Here is a 15,037-nt window from a genome sequence, read left to right as displayed (position 1 = left end):
TCCTTTCGTCCCTCCCCCCATATTTAAAAAATTGTTTCCTATGGTCGACCCCAGAAAGGACTTATGGCAGTCAGTCCCCAAGGTCGAGGGAGCGGTTTCTACTTTAAACAAACGCACCACTATTCCCATAGAGGATAGTTGTGCTTTCAAAGATCCTATGGATAAAAAATTAGAAGGTTTGCTTAAAAAGATGTTTGTTCAGCAGGGTTACCTTCTACAACCCATTTCATGCATTGTCCCTGTCACTACTGCCGCATATTTCTGGTTTGATGAACTGCTTAAGGTGCTCGATAGTGACTCTCCTCCTTATGAGGAGATTATGGACAGAATCAATGCTCTCAAATTGGCTAATTCTTTCACTCTAGACGCCTCTTTGCAATTGGCTAAGTTAGCGGCTAAGAACTCTGGGTTTGCTATTGTGGCGCGCAGAGCGCTTTGGTTGAAATCTTGGTCGGCTGATGCGTCTTCCAAGAACAAGCTACTAAACATTCCTTTCAAGGGGAAAACGCTGTTTGGTCCTGACTTGAAAGAGATTATCTCTGATATCACTGGGGGTAAGGGCCACGCCCTTCCTCAGGATCGGCCCTTCAAGGCAAAAAATAGACCTAATTTTCGTCCCTTTCGTAAAAACGGACCAGCCCAAGGTGCTACGTCCTCTAAGCAAGAGGGTAATACTTCTCAGGCCAAGCCAGCTTGGAGACCAATGCAAGGCTGGAACAAGGGAAAGCAGGCCAAGAAACCTGCCACTGCTACCAAGACAGCATGAAATATTGGCCCCCGATCCGGGACCGGATCTGGTGGGGGGCAGACTCTCTCTCTTCGCTCAGGCTTGGGCAAGAGATGTTCTGGATCCTTGGGCGCTAGAAATAGTCTCCCAGGGTTATCTTCTGGAATTCAAGGGACTTCCCCCAAGGGGGAGGTTCCACAGGTCGCAGTTGTCTTCAGACCACATAAAAAGACAGGCGTTCTTACATTGTGTAGAAGACCTGTTAAAAATGGGAGTGATTCATCCTGTTCCATTAAGAGAACAAGGGATGGGGTTCTACTCCAATCTGTTCATAGTTCCCAAAAAAGAGGGAACGTTCAGACCAATCCTAGATCTCAAGATCTTAAACAAATTTCTCAAGGTCCCATCGTTCAAGATGGAAACCATTCGAACTATCCTTCCTTCCATCCAGGAAGGTCAATTCATGACCACGGTGGATTTAAAGGATGCGTATCTACATATTCCTATCCACAAGGAACATCATCGGTTCCTAAGGTTTGCATTCCTGGACAAACATTACCAGTTCGTGGCGCTTCCTTTCGGATTAACCACTGCTCCAAGGATTTTCACAAAGGTACTAGGGTCCCTTCTAGCGGTGCTAAGACCAAGGGGCATTGCAGTAGTACCTTACCTGGACGACATTCTGATTCAAGCGTCGTCCCTTCCTCAAGCAAAGGCTCACACGGACATTGTCCTGGCCTTTCTCAGATCTCACGGCTGGAAAGTGAACGTGGAAAAGAGTTCTCTATCCCCGTCAACAAGGGTTCCCTTCTTGGGAACAATTATAGACTCCTTAGAAATGAGGATCTTTCTAACAGAGGCCAGAAAAACAAAGCTTCTGGACTCTTGTCGGATACTTCATTCCGTTCCTCTTCCTTCCATAGCTCAGTGCATGGAAGTGATCGGGTTGATGGTGGTGGCGATGGACATAGTTCCTTTTGCGCGCATTCATCTAAGACCATTACAACTGTGCATGCTCAGTCAGTGGAATGGGGACTATACAGACTTGTCTCCGAAGATACAAGTAAATCAGAGAACCAGAGACTCACTCCGTTGGTGGCTGTCCCTGGACAATCTGTCTCAAGGGATGATGTTCCACAGACCAGAGTGGGTCATTGTCACGACCGACGCCAGTCTGATAGGCTGGGGCGCGGTCTGGGGATCCCTGAAAGCTCAGGGTCTTTGGTCTCGGGAAGAATCTCTTCTACCGATAAATATTCTGGAACTGAGAGCGATATTCAATGCTCTCCAGGCCTGGCCCCAGCTTGCGAGGACCAGGTTCATACGGTTTCAATCAGACAACATGACGACTGTTGCGTACATCAACCATCAGGGGGGAACAAGGAGTTCCCTAGCGATGGAAGAAGTAACCAAAATTATTCTTTGGGCGGAGTCTCACTCCTGCCACCTGTCTGCTATCCACATCCCAGGAGTGGAAAATTGGGAAGCGGATTTTCTGAGTCGGCAGACATTGCATCCGGGGGAGTGGGAACTCCATCCGGAAATCTTTGCCCAAGTCACTCACCTGTGGGGCATTCCAGACATGGATCTGATGGCCTCTCGTCAGAACTTCAAAGTTCCTTGCTACGGGGCCAGATCCAGGGATCCCAAGGCGGCTCTAGTGGATGCACTAGTAGCACCTTGGACCTTCAAACTAGCTTATGTGTTCCCGCCATTTCCTCTCATCCCCAGGCTGATAGCCAGGATCAAGCAGGAGAGGGCGTCGGTGATCTTGATAGCTCCTGCGTGGCCACGCAGGACTTGGTATGCAGATCTGGTGAATATGTCATCGGCTCCACCTTGGAAGCTACCTTTGAGACGAGACCTTCTTGTTCAGGGTCCGTTCGAACATCCGAATCTGGTTTCACTCCAGCTGACTGCTTGGAGATTGAACGCTTGATTTTATCGAAGCGAGGATTCTCAGATTCTGTTATCGATACTCTTGTTCAGGCCAGAAAGCCTGTGACTAGAAAGATTTACCATAAAATTTGGAAAAAATATATCTGTTGGTGTGAATCTAAAGGATTCCCTTGGGACAAGGTTAAGATTCCTAGGATTCTATCCTTCCTTCAAGAAGGATTGGAAAAAGGATTATCTGCAAGTTCCCTGAAGGGACAGATTTCTGCCTTGTCGGTATTACTTCACAAAAAGCTGGCAGCTGTGCCAGATGTTCAAGCCTTTGTTCAGGCTCTGGTTAGAATCAAGCCTGTTTACAAACCTTTGACTCCTCCTTGGAGTCTCAATTTAGTTCTTTCAGTTCTTCAGGGGGTTCCGTTTGAACCCTTACATTCCGTTGATATTAAGTTATTATCTTGGAAAGTTTTGTTTTTAGTTGCGATTTCTTCTGCTAGAAGAGTCTCAGAATTATCTGCTCTGCAGTGTTCTCCTCCTTATCTGGTGTTCCATGCAGATAAGGTGGTTTTACGTACTAAACCTGGTTTTCTTCCAAAAGTTGTTTCTAACAAAAACATTAACCAGGAGATTATCGTACCTTCTCTGTGTCCAAAACCAGTTTCAAAGAAGGAACGTTTGTTGCACAATTTGGATGTTGTTCGCGCTCTAAAATTCTATTTAGATGCTACAAAGGATTTTAGACAAACATCTTCCTTGTTTGTTGTTTATTCAGGTAAAAGGAGAGGTCAAAAAGCAACTTCTACCTCTCTCTCTTTTTGGATTAAAAGCATCATCAGATTGGCTTACGAGACTGCCGGACGGCAGCCTCCCGAAAGAATCACAGCTCATTCCACTAGGGCTGTGGCTTCCACATGGGCCTTCAAGAACGAGGCTTCTGTTGATCAGATATGTAGGGCAGCGACTTGGTCTTCACTGCACACTTTTACCAAATTTTACAAGTTTGATACTTTTGCTTCTTCTGAGGCTATTTTTGGGAGAAAGGTTTTGCAAGCCGTGGTGCCTTCCATTTAGGTGACCTGATTTGCTCCCTCCCTTCATCCGTGTCCTAAAGCTTTGGTATTGGTTCCCACAAGTAAGGATGACGCCGTGGACCGGACACACCTATGTTGGAGAAAACAGAATTTATGTTTACCTGATAAATTTCTTTCTCCAACGGTGTGTCCGGTCCACGGCCCGCCCTGGTTTTTTTAATCAGGTCTGATAGTTTATTTTCGTTAACTACAGTCACCACGGTACCATATGGTTTCTCCTATGCAAATATTCCTCCTTAACGTCGGTCGAATGACTGGGGTAGGCGGAGCCTAGGAGGGATCATGTGACCAGCTTTGCTGGGCTCTTTGCCATTTCCTGTTGGGGAAGAGAATATCCCACAAGTAAGGATGACGCCGTGGACCGGACACACCGTTGGAGAAAGAAATTTATCAGGTAAACATAAATTCTGTTTCCCACAAGTAAGGATGGCGCCGTGGACCGGACACACCGTTGGAGAAAGTAATTTATCAGGTAAGCATAAATCTGTTTTTTTCACTTTTTCCATGATATTATAAAACTGAAGTCTCACTTATATCCTAATATATAGTTAACACTTTAGATAAATGGGCTCACAAAGTACCTTTTACATATCTCCTTTACCTTGCTGACCTTATTGTTCCTCCATTTGTCCAGCCAAAATAGCCTCGTCACCCTGATATCAACCTCCAATGTGTACTACTCTTTAAATTCATACACCTTTTGTATGTTGGGATAGTCTGTACGGATAGACTTGGCAATATTTATGTAATAACATTGTATATTTCTTACCTGGCATTATTTCTGGGTGCATCTATTGTGTTTTGCTTGGTTATGACTTCAATAAAAAAAAGTTGCTCAGTTGCAATGTGTTAACTGGAGAATAAACCTTTTTGTTTTTTAAAGTTTTAGAATATATTGCAGCAGGTGAAAAAAATCAGTGAGACCCATCATAAATCAATGCGCTGCTGCTTTGTATTTCACTGTTCTCTTCAAACAGCTCTTTACTCTGTCTGCATTGTGTTAAAGGGACATAAAACTCTATTTTTTTTACATAAATCATTTTACTACATAAAAATTAAAAAAATGTTTACAGTATTTTAATAATATTTGAAAATTTATTTTAAAATAATAATTTTAAACTGTACTGCACTGTGGTTTTTCTTCTCAGCTCTCAATATGCTGATTCAGGCTAGTAAACTCTAGGGGAATAGGCATTCAATCAAAATTCTTATGTAAATTTATGCTTATAAACTTAGCTGAAAGTGCACTCTGCAAAAAAACTTTTTTCCCCTTGTTGCCGATCATGTGACACTCTGTGCACATCTTGAAAAAAGTTATAAACCCAATAGAAAAATATATAACATACATGTTCTGTTTATTTATTACACTAGATTAATAAAAATGTATATATCTTGCGGTGCTTGAAGGAGGATCAAGTGAGATTTCGATCTCAAAATGGAAACCTGTAGCTATCAGAGTAGCACGCGCGTGTGAACTCCGGTCACAACACAAGCCCTATTTTTGAGAGCAACCAAGGTAAATCTCGCGATTGCTTCAAGAAGATAACGTGAGATTTCAGTAACAAAATTGAGCAACTGTGCATGAGACAAGGACACGCTCGCTTCTTCATTTGTCCCGGGACAGGTACAATGATTGGGTTATAGATAATGAAGAACAGAAGGCATGGGCTAAAAAAATAATTAAATATCTATAAGACTTGCATAGGGATAAGGCAATATTTCCACAGATGATTACAAAAGAAATGTTATTAAATACAGAATAAAAAAATATTTGGATATTATGGTCCTTTAAGGAAAGCTCACATAGTGCAGCCAGAGCACAGCACTGTTTGAAGAGAACAGCCTAATGGGGAGCAGAGATGCAAAGCAAAAGCGCTAACCGTTCCTGCATGTGTCCTGTTTTTCTGAAGACATGCTGCATTTTAAGTAATGACGTCTCGGGTCACAGCATATGTTCTGCCTTGGGGAACTAAATTACCTCTGAAGATTGAGCAATTTCTAATTCTCACAACTTGAAATACACCCTGCTGAACTCTTGTGGCTAATAATGCTACATATCTGTCACTAATTCGTTTTATCTGGTAACCACTGCAAAACAATGTACTTAATACAAACATAACTGACAAGCCTTGTTCTGATTGACTCCGTCAAAGTTAATGTTTTTGACCGATATTTTATAGCAACACACCAAACAGTCATTTTATTACAGTAACGTTTGTTTTGAATTGTTAACTTTTTTTTTTTTTTTTAAATTAACATTTATTATTATTATTTTTTTCTGCAGCCGAGTTTGCTACTTATCTTAATTTCTGCCGTTCATTGCGGTTTGATGATAAGCCAGACTATTCCTACTTGAGGCAGCTATTCAGAAATTTATTCCACCGGCAGGGCTTCTCCTATGACTACGTGTTTGACTGGAACATGCTAAAGTTTGTGAGTACATTTATAGTAACTGCCCATTTTTATTCAATTTTTCAATATAAAACGGTATTAAAAAATCTGAAATATGTTTATCACTCTCTGTACATTGATATATTTCCTTCAATATGTAAAAATATTACAAACCTTAGAAATATCTGTATACAGAGATTAACAGACATATTTATCAATATACATGCCAGTTGCTGATCTTGACAATCACTTCATATATTTTAAGACATATAACGCGAAAAGGGTGAGGTGTTCTAGAACTGGCTTTGCGTTAGTGTCAGGCAATAGCAGTCTAGCATATCTGCTATGGCACACACGTTAATTACTTTGGGACATTCTTTTAACATATTTAGTACATGTTTAGTGACGACGTGATACTACTTCTACTGCGCACAAAATTAACAATTGTAGCCCGTTTTACCACTGCAGCCATTTGAGTCTTTTGCTAACTACATTTAAACATTAATTTCAGTACTTTTTATTCGAGCCCCCCCCCTAGCACAAGTAACTTTTTAGTTTGCAGAATCGGCTATGTATGTGTGAACCCATTATTTCTATTTTCGAATTGTGGAAAACACTTTTTCTTTCCTAAGATATGGAGAGTTCACAACGTCATTCCAATTACTAGTGGGAACCAGCAGGAGGAGAAGAGCACCACATCAAAGCTGTTAAGTGTCACTCCCCTACACATTATCCCCAGTCATTCGCTTTGCCTCTGTCAATTGAGAAGGTGAAGTTTGGTGTCTGAAGAAATCCTTTTTCGGGTACTTTTCCCTGCAAGCAAGGATTTGGGTATAGTTGAGTACACGTCAATCTCTTCAGTAGAGTAGTGATGGCTTTTAAACTGTTAAGAAGTTGTGAGGTGGTCCTTACTTGGTTTCCTAACACATTGCTGCCCTAGTCATAGAAAGCCAGAGTTGGTTACTCTGCTCTTTCTTTTTCTACAGGTCTCTAAGGAGTATGTGTCCTTTCACACGCGAGCTGTCGTCCTGCCTGACAGTTGGATTGCAGGTAAGTGCCTTTGCCTTCTAGGTATTGGAGACTTGCACTTTAAGAAGATTTAGCTGCAATTTCTGTTTGGGACATTTTTATATCCTTTATATAGGATATTTATAGGCAGGGTGCAGGCACTGTTCTGATGTGACTTAGAGACTAAAGGGTTAATTATAAAGTTTTAACCTTTATTTTATTGTGGCTCAATTTTGGGAATGTTTGGTGCAATATACAAACAACTAAAGAGTTCATAGTTGAGGGGCTTTTTCTTCTCATACAGTATAACTGTGAAATTGCGATTTTAACACTCGCACAAAATGGAGGCGTGTTTTGGGACGATCTTAGTTGATCTGATGTCAGAATTTGACAGAATCGCGTGCTTTCATTGTTAGCTGCGTAGTTTGTCGGATGTCATGTGACCCGTTCTTCCGCATTCAGTAAGCGAAGTGGCGTCTTGCCGACATCACCTGTGGAGCTGGATACGATCGATCGGCTGGAGAGTCCTGTGAAGTTTTGCTGACTGAGGTCAGGTAGGGCACCTCAGTAGTTGTGAGGTGTAGAGGGCCTGATTTTAAACTTATTAAAGCTAATGTTAAATGTTCTGAATGGAATAAATTTAAAGAGACAGTACTCTTAATCAAAATAAATTGTTTTCTCAATTTTTTTTTATTTTTTTTTATTTTTTTAGGGAATATTTGTATTAAATATTATGGAGATGGATCAAGACTCCCTTGTGACAAATGTTTATTATGCTTAGAGTCTCAAATTCTTTCGTATGCAATGTTGTGCTGCTTGCTTAGCTAGAACTCTTCAATGTAAACATAAATTGTTGCCCATCTGAGCCCAATGTCTCTCGGGATAATGCTGTTCAGGCAATGCCACAGCTTTCTCCTCAAACGTTCCAAGCCTCAATGACGTCACATACAGTGCCCTGCAGTTCCTCTCAGCCTCTTGGAGGAGTTTGTGCCATAAGATTTTGCGGCACAGCCTTGTTGGGGAAGTGCAAGAGGAAAACTAAACATTTTTCAGGCAGTAAGGTGTCTGTCACATTTGCTGCTGCACAGGTTGCTCTTCCTCCTAATTCTGATGAGGTTTCAGGGTGAAATCTCAGACTCTGTGACAGTATAAATCCTTTGTCTGAAGTTGAAGAAGTAAACTTCAGGTTAAAGCTTTAACACCTTCGTGTTCTGTTAATGTTCCTTCCTCTGTGGAAGTGTTTCCTGTTCCAGACCGTGTGACGGAGATTACACAGGAATGGGAGAAACCAGCGATACCTTTCTTCCCATCTCACATCTTTAAAAAGATGTTCCCTGTTGCTGACTCCATTAAAGATTCATGGCGCACGGTGCCTAAAGTAGAAGGGGCTATTTCTATTCTGGCTAAGAACTACGATCCCTATAGAGGATAGCTGTTCTTTTAAGGATCCCATGAACAAGAAGCTGGAGGGTTATTTGAAAAAGATGTATGTTCATCAGGGTCTGCAATGGCAACCTGCAGCTGGTATTGCCACAGTAGCGAGTACAGCATCCTATTGGTGTGATGCTTTGTCTGAATCGGTTTTAGTAGAAACTCCATTGGAGGAGATCCAAGATGGGATTAAGGCTCTCAAACTAGCCAATTTCTTTATTTCTGATGCTAACATGCAACCCACATTTTTTTTTCTTTTGTGATTCAGATAGAGCATGCAATTTTAATCAACTTTCTAATTTACTCCTATTATCAAATTTTCTTCGTTCTCTTGCTATCTTTATTTGAAAAAGAAGGCATCTAAGCTTTTTTCTTGGTTTAGAACTCTGGACAGCATAGAAACATAGATATTGACGGCAGATAAGAGCCATAGGCCCAGCAAGTCTGCCCGACCTTACCTAACAGTATAAACTTATCTAGTTCGTAGGATAGCCCTATGCTTGTCCCATGCATTTTTAAAGTCCCCCATAGTGTTTGTTGCTACTACCTCTTGAGGAAGTTTATTCCATAAATCAATCACTCTTTCTGTAAAGAAGTGCTTCCTCAAATTACTTCTGAATCTACTACCCTTTAGCTTGAGCTCATGACCCCTTGTTCTTGAATTTTCCATTTTATGTAAAATACCCACAGCCTCAGTTTTACTAAACCCTTTAATGTACTTGAAAGTTGCTATCATATCACCTCTTTCCCTTCTCTCCTCTAAGCTATACATATTTAGGTCATTGAGCCTATCCTGGTAAGTTTTATTTTTTAGACCATGTACCATTTTGGTAGCCCTCCTTTGCACAGATTCAAGTTTGTTAATATCCTTCTGAAGATATGGTCTCCAGAACTGCACACAATACTCAAGATGAGGCCTAACTAATGATCTATAAAGTGGCATAAGAACCTTACTATTTCTGCTGCAAATACCTCTACCAATACATCCAAGCATTCTGCTAGCCTTACTTGCTGCATTACTACATTGTTTACTAAGTTTTAAATCATCTGAAATAATAATTCCCAAGTCCTGTTCCTCATCTGTAACAGTCAGTAAAGTGTCATTGAGTCTGTAATTAACATTTGGATTTTTCTTCCCTAAATGCATTATTTTACACTTTGCTGTGTTAAACTTTAGATCCTAGTCGTTTGTCCAATCCTCCAATTGTTGTATATCACTTCTCATTTTGTCTACCCCCCCTGGAACATCCACTCTGTTGCAAATTTTTGTATCATCTGCAAAGAGACATACTTTCCCCTGTAGCCCTTTGCTGATATCGCAGATAAATATGTTAAACAAAACAGGCCCCAGAACTGACCCCTGAGGAACACCACTAGTAACAGCCCCCTCTGCTGAATGAACTCCATTTACTAAGACACTTTGTTTTCTGTCCTTAAGCCAGCATTCCACCCAGTTCACAATTTTTGAATCTAGACCAAGGAGATATAGTTTGTGAATAAGTTTATTGTGTGGGACGGTGTCAAATGCTTTGCTGAAATCTAGATATGCTACATCAACTGCTCCTCCCTTGTCTAATACTTTTGTTACATAATCAAAGAAGTCAATTAGATTAGTCTGACATGATCTCCCTGAAGTTAAACCATGCTGATTTTGGTCCTCTAAATTGTTTGTCTTTATGTAAGTCATAATTCTTTCTTTTAAGAGGCTTTCCATTAATTTCCCTACTACTGAAGTTAAACTAACTGGCCTGTAGTTGCCAGATTCTTCTCTACTGCCCTTTTTATGAAGGGGTATTACATTTGCTATTCTCCAATCATCTGGGACAGCTCCTGTTAATAGTGACTGATTAAACAGATCAGTTAATGGGACAGTTGGCACTGATCGAAGTTCTTTTAAAACCCTTGGATGAATATTATCAGGACCCACTGCCTTTGTAACATTTATTTTTGATAATGCTAACAAAACCTCATCCTCTGTAAAAAGATTACTGTTAAGCTTGTTTCTATTTTGCGTAGCATCCCTTAATGTAGACATTGTATCTTCACAATCTTTAGTGAAAACAGAACAGAAGTAATCATTGAGACAGTCTGCAATCTGCTTATCTCCTTCTATTATTCTACTATCAACTGATTTCAATTTTACTATTCCTACCTTATTTTTTCTTCTTTCACTGATATATCTAAAGAATGTTTTGTCCCCATGTTTTACTGACTGTGCTATCTTCTCTTCTGCATGAGCTTTAACCTTCCTAATTAACTGCTTAGTCTTTTTTTGTTGGAGTCTCCATATTTTCATATCATCATCTGCTTGTGTGTGTCTGTAATTTTTATAAGCTCTTTTTTTTTTTTATTGGTGGATGAATTTATCCACCAATCAGCAAGGACAACCCAGGTTGTTCGCCAAAAATGGGCTGGCATCTAAACTTATATTCTTGCATTTCAAATAAAGATACCAAGAGAATAAAGAAAAATTAGTAGGAGTAAATTAGAAACTTGCTTAAAATGTCATGCTCTATCTGAATCCCGAAAGAAAAATGTGGGTTCAGTGTCCTTTTTAAATCTTGGTCAGCTGATGTTACCTTTAAGTCCAAGCTTCTGGCGTTTCCTTACAAGGGTAAAACCTTGTTTGGTCCTGGTCTGGCAGAAATAATTTCTGATATTATGGATGGAAAAGGGTCTTTTCTACCACAAGACAAGAACAGACCTAAAGGACATCAGTCATTATTGTTCCTTTCGTAACTTCAAAGGAAAGTCTTCCTCTTCCAAGCAGGAACAGTCCCAAGTCTTCTTGAAAACCAAATCGGTCTTGGAGCAAGGGGAAACAATCAAAGAAACACACAGCTGAGTCTAAGTCAGCATGAAGGGTCTGCCCCCGGTCTGGGATTGGATCAAGTGGAGGGCAGACTTTCTCTTTTTTGTCAAGCATGGATACGAGATGTCCCAGATCCTTAGGCTCCTTAGCATCTCAGGGTTACAAAATAGAGTTAAAATCTTTCCCTCCCAGGGGCAGATTTCTCATCTCATGATTATCTGTAGACCAGGTAAAAAGAGAGGCATTCTTGAACTGTGTTCAGGACCTTTCTTCCCTGGGAGTGATTGTTCATGTTCCAGTAAGGGAACAGGGCCTAGGATTCTATTCAAATCTGTTTGTGTTTCCCAAAAAAGAGTGAACATTTTGACCCATTCTAGACCTAAAGGGTCTCAACAAGTTTCTCAGGGTACCGTCCTTCAACATTGAAACCATTCATTCCATTCTTCCTTTGGTCCAAGAGGGTCAGTTCGTGACGACCATAGACCTGAAGGATGCGTATCTTCATGTTCCCATCCACAGGGATCATCACAAGTTTCTAGCATACCAGTTTCCTCCTTTTGCGCTCCTTCCACGAGTTATAGCTTGTATCAAACAGGAGAGAGCATTGGTAATTCTAATAGCTCCTGCATGGCCTTGCAGGATCTGGTATGCAGACCTAGTGAAGATGTCATCTCTTCCTCCTTGGAGGTTACCTCTGAGAAAGAACCTTCTAACTCGGGGTTCATTTCTTCCATCCAAATCTCGTTTATATGAAGCTGACTGCTTGGAGATTGAACGCTTAGTTCTGGCTAAGCGTGGATTTTCTGAGTCTGTCATTGAGACCATGGTCCAGGCTCGCAAGCCTGTTACTAGAAAAATTTACCATAAGATATGGCGTAAATACCTTTATGGGTGTGAATCTGAGAGCTACTCTGAGTAGGATCAGGATTCCTAGAATTTTGCCTTTTCTCCAGGAAGGTCTGGAGAAAGGATTGTCAGTCAGTTCTCTGAAAGGTCAGAATTCTGCAATATCTATTTTTTGTTACACAAGCGTCTGGTGGATGTGTCAGATGTTCTATCTTTTTGTCAGGCCCTGGTCAGAATCAGGCCTGTGTCTTAAACCTGTTGCTCCTCCCTGGAGCCTTAACTTTGTTCTTAAAGTTTTGCAGCAGGCTCCGTTTGAGCCAATGCATATTCTATAGATATTAAGTTATTATCTTGGAAGGTTTTGTTTCTTATTGCTATCTTCTGCTCGGATAGTCTCGGAACTCTTGGCCTTGCAGTGTAATTCGCCTTACCTTATCTTTCATGCAGATAAGGCGGCTCTTCATACTAAATTGGGGTTTCTTACTAAAGTGGTTTTCGGATAGAAATATTAATCAGGAAAATGTTGTCCTAATCTTTCTCATAAGGAACGTCTGTCGCACAACTTGGATGTTCTGCGTGCTCCAAAATTCTACCTACAGGCGATTAAGGATTTTCGCCAGTCTTCTGCCCTGTTTGTTTCGCTGGAAAGCCTAAGGGTCAGAAGACTACAACTACTTCTCTTTCCCTATGGTTGAGAAGTGTGATTCGTTTTGCTTACGAGACTTTTGCCTTGGCTGGGGCTTTTTTTTGGGAGAGAGGTTCTTCAAGCGGTGGTGCCTTCTGTTTAGGTCTGCTTGTCTTGGTCTCCCTCCCTATTCATTCTGTGTCCTCTAGCTTGGTTATTGGTTCCTACTAGTAATTGGAATGATGGCGTGGACTCTCCATATATTAGGGGAAACAATTATTTATGCTTACCTGATAAATTTCTTTATTTCCGGATATGGAGAATCCACTTCCCCACCCTTAATTAAGACAATTATTTTTGACTAAACCTCATGCACCTCTACACCATTGTGTATATTCTTTTTTTCTATTTCCCTTCGGTCGAATGACTGGGGATTATGGGTAGGGGAGTGACACTTGGCAGCTTTGCTGCGGTGCTCCTTGCCACTTCCTGCTGGCCAGGAGTGATATTCCCACTAGTAATTGGAATGACGTTGTGAATTCTCCATATCTGGAAAGAAATTTATCAGGTAAACATAAATTTTGTTAATGTTTTTGAGAAGTGATGATAGATGCAGAACAATAAGTTGTAGGATTCAAAACCTTTTTATAATTATTGGCAATTTAGATAAAATTTTAATATTTGATCATCTTGCAACATCTGGTAAATTACAGAAAATGAGTAGGCATAAAATATCTAGTTGTAAAACTATTCAGTACATTTTAAGGCTAAATCAAATTTGGATTTCCCATATGTAGAGCTTTATCTATATATCTATATAGAGAGGGCTGAGTAACAAGTTTTTTTCTTTTTTAATTTTCATTGCCTTTTTTCTTTCTAATGACACGATGAGTCCACGGATCATCTAATTACTATTGGGAATATCACTCCTGCCCAGCAGGAGGCGGCATAGAGCACCACAGCAAAGCTGTTAAATATCACCTCCCTTCCTTCCCACCCCAGTCATTCTCTTTGCCTACATTAGAGCAAGGAAGTGGTAAAGTTTAGGTGTTAGAAAGAAGATTCTTCAAGCAAGATTTTATTATTTTTCAGCAGTGCACGATTGTTCTGCTTTGTCCTAGAGTGTAGCCATAGAGCAGTGGTGGCTTTCAAGCAATGGGAACTTGTGGGGTACAATCCTCACTGCGCCTCCCATGTAGTTATTGCTGCCTTAATACTGAAAGCCTGAGTAAGATTACTCCGTCTTTATCTCTTTTTCCACAGGTCAATGTGAGAGAGAAGACCTCTCAAACCTAGTGAGCTGCCTTTCTGCCTGGCAGATCTATGAAGTAAGTGGTGACTTTATTTTTTCTGGGCTTCTTAAAGGCAGGAAAAATTGGGCACTTTATTTCTTTTAATAGTGGGACACAGGAATTTCCCCTATATGTTTGGTGGAACATATTCACATAAGGCAGTATTTGTTATGGCAGGCACTGGGGCTGAGGAGTTTAATGGGCTCATGTTTAGTGTGGTGTTCACTTCTTCCGGCGGTTTGACTGTAAGAGCCATTTTGCCGACCGGGAGGTAAATTTTTTAAGATGCCCACGATGGACTGGGCTAGCTGAGGCGGCAATTACTGTTCTGCGCCTTTTTATCCTTCTCTTCCAGATCGGAGTTGTGACTAGGCGGTTAGCTGAGTTTTCAGACGCAGGGAAGCGCAAGATAAGCGTTTAAGACTAATCCGGACAGCTTTTCACTGTGATTCAAAGACGAGTCCGGATTGCTTCTACTAAAGGGAATTCTTCTGCTGTCAGCAGGGCAGGTAGGCACCTCAGCAGAGCTAAGCTGAGGTGTAAAGGTTGTCCGGAGAGTTTGTGTGTTACTATCTATTCCCTTGCTTCAAAAAGTAAAAAAGTTAAGTTTTAAAAATTAAAGAGGCAGTAACGTTTTATTGTATTTTCATTTTATCAAAAATTTAAGTTTATTTAGGGGTAATTTGTTCTCTTTTGAGTTAAGATGGACCAAGAGGCCCTGCAAAATGTTACTTGTTCTTTGTTTTGATGCTAATGTGGAACCACCAATCCCTTTTCTTTATTGAGATAACTTTAAGTTACAGGGATAGACTTTTTTCTGAGCCAACATTGTCTAAGGCGGATGCTGTCCACGAATCTAATCACAATGTTCAATATATGCCGCAGCTTTCTCCTTAGGTGTCCGAAGTATCGCCCACACAT

The 15,037-nt window shown here is 40.8% G+C and overlaps 1 protein-coding gene across 1 annotated transcript in view; it reads left to right on the top strand.

Annotated features, from left to right (window-relative positions):
- Window positions 1-7,891, top strand: part of LOC128666460 (casein kinase I) — a 63,445-nt gene extending 55,554 nt beyond the window's left edge. The window contains exons 6-7 of the mRNA XM_053721071.1: window positions 5,996-6,159; window positions 7,823-7,891. Of these exons, the coding sequence (XP_053577046.1) occupies window positions 5,996-6,159; window positions 7,823-7,891 (233 nt within the window). The remainder of the gene's footprint in view (window positions 1-5,995; window positions 6,160-7,822) is intronic.
- Window positions 7,892-15,037: the final 7,146 nt, after the last annotated feature.

This window comes from Bombina bombina, chromosome 1, assembly GCF_027579735.1.
Source record: "Bombina bombina isolate aBomBom1 chromosome 1, aBomBom1.pri, whole genome shotgun sequence".
Taxonomy (NCBI): domain Eukaryota; kingdom Metazoa; phylum Chordata; class Amphibia; order Anura; family Bombinatoridae; genus Bombina; species Bombina bombina.
Note: the sequence above shows the minus strand (reverse complement) of the source record. Positions and strands in the feature narration are given on the sequence as shown.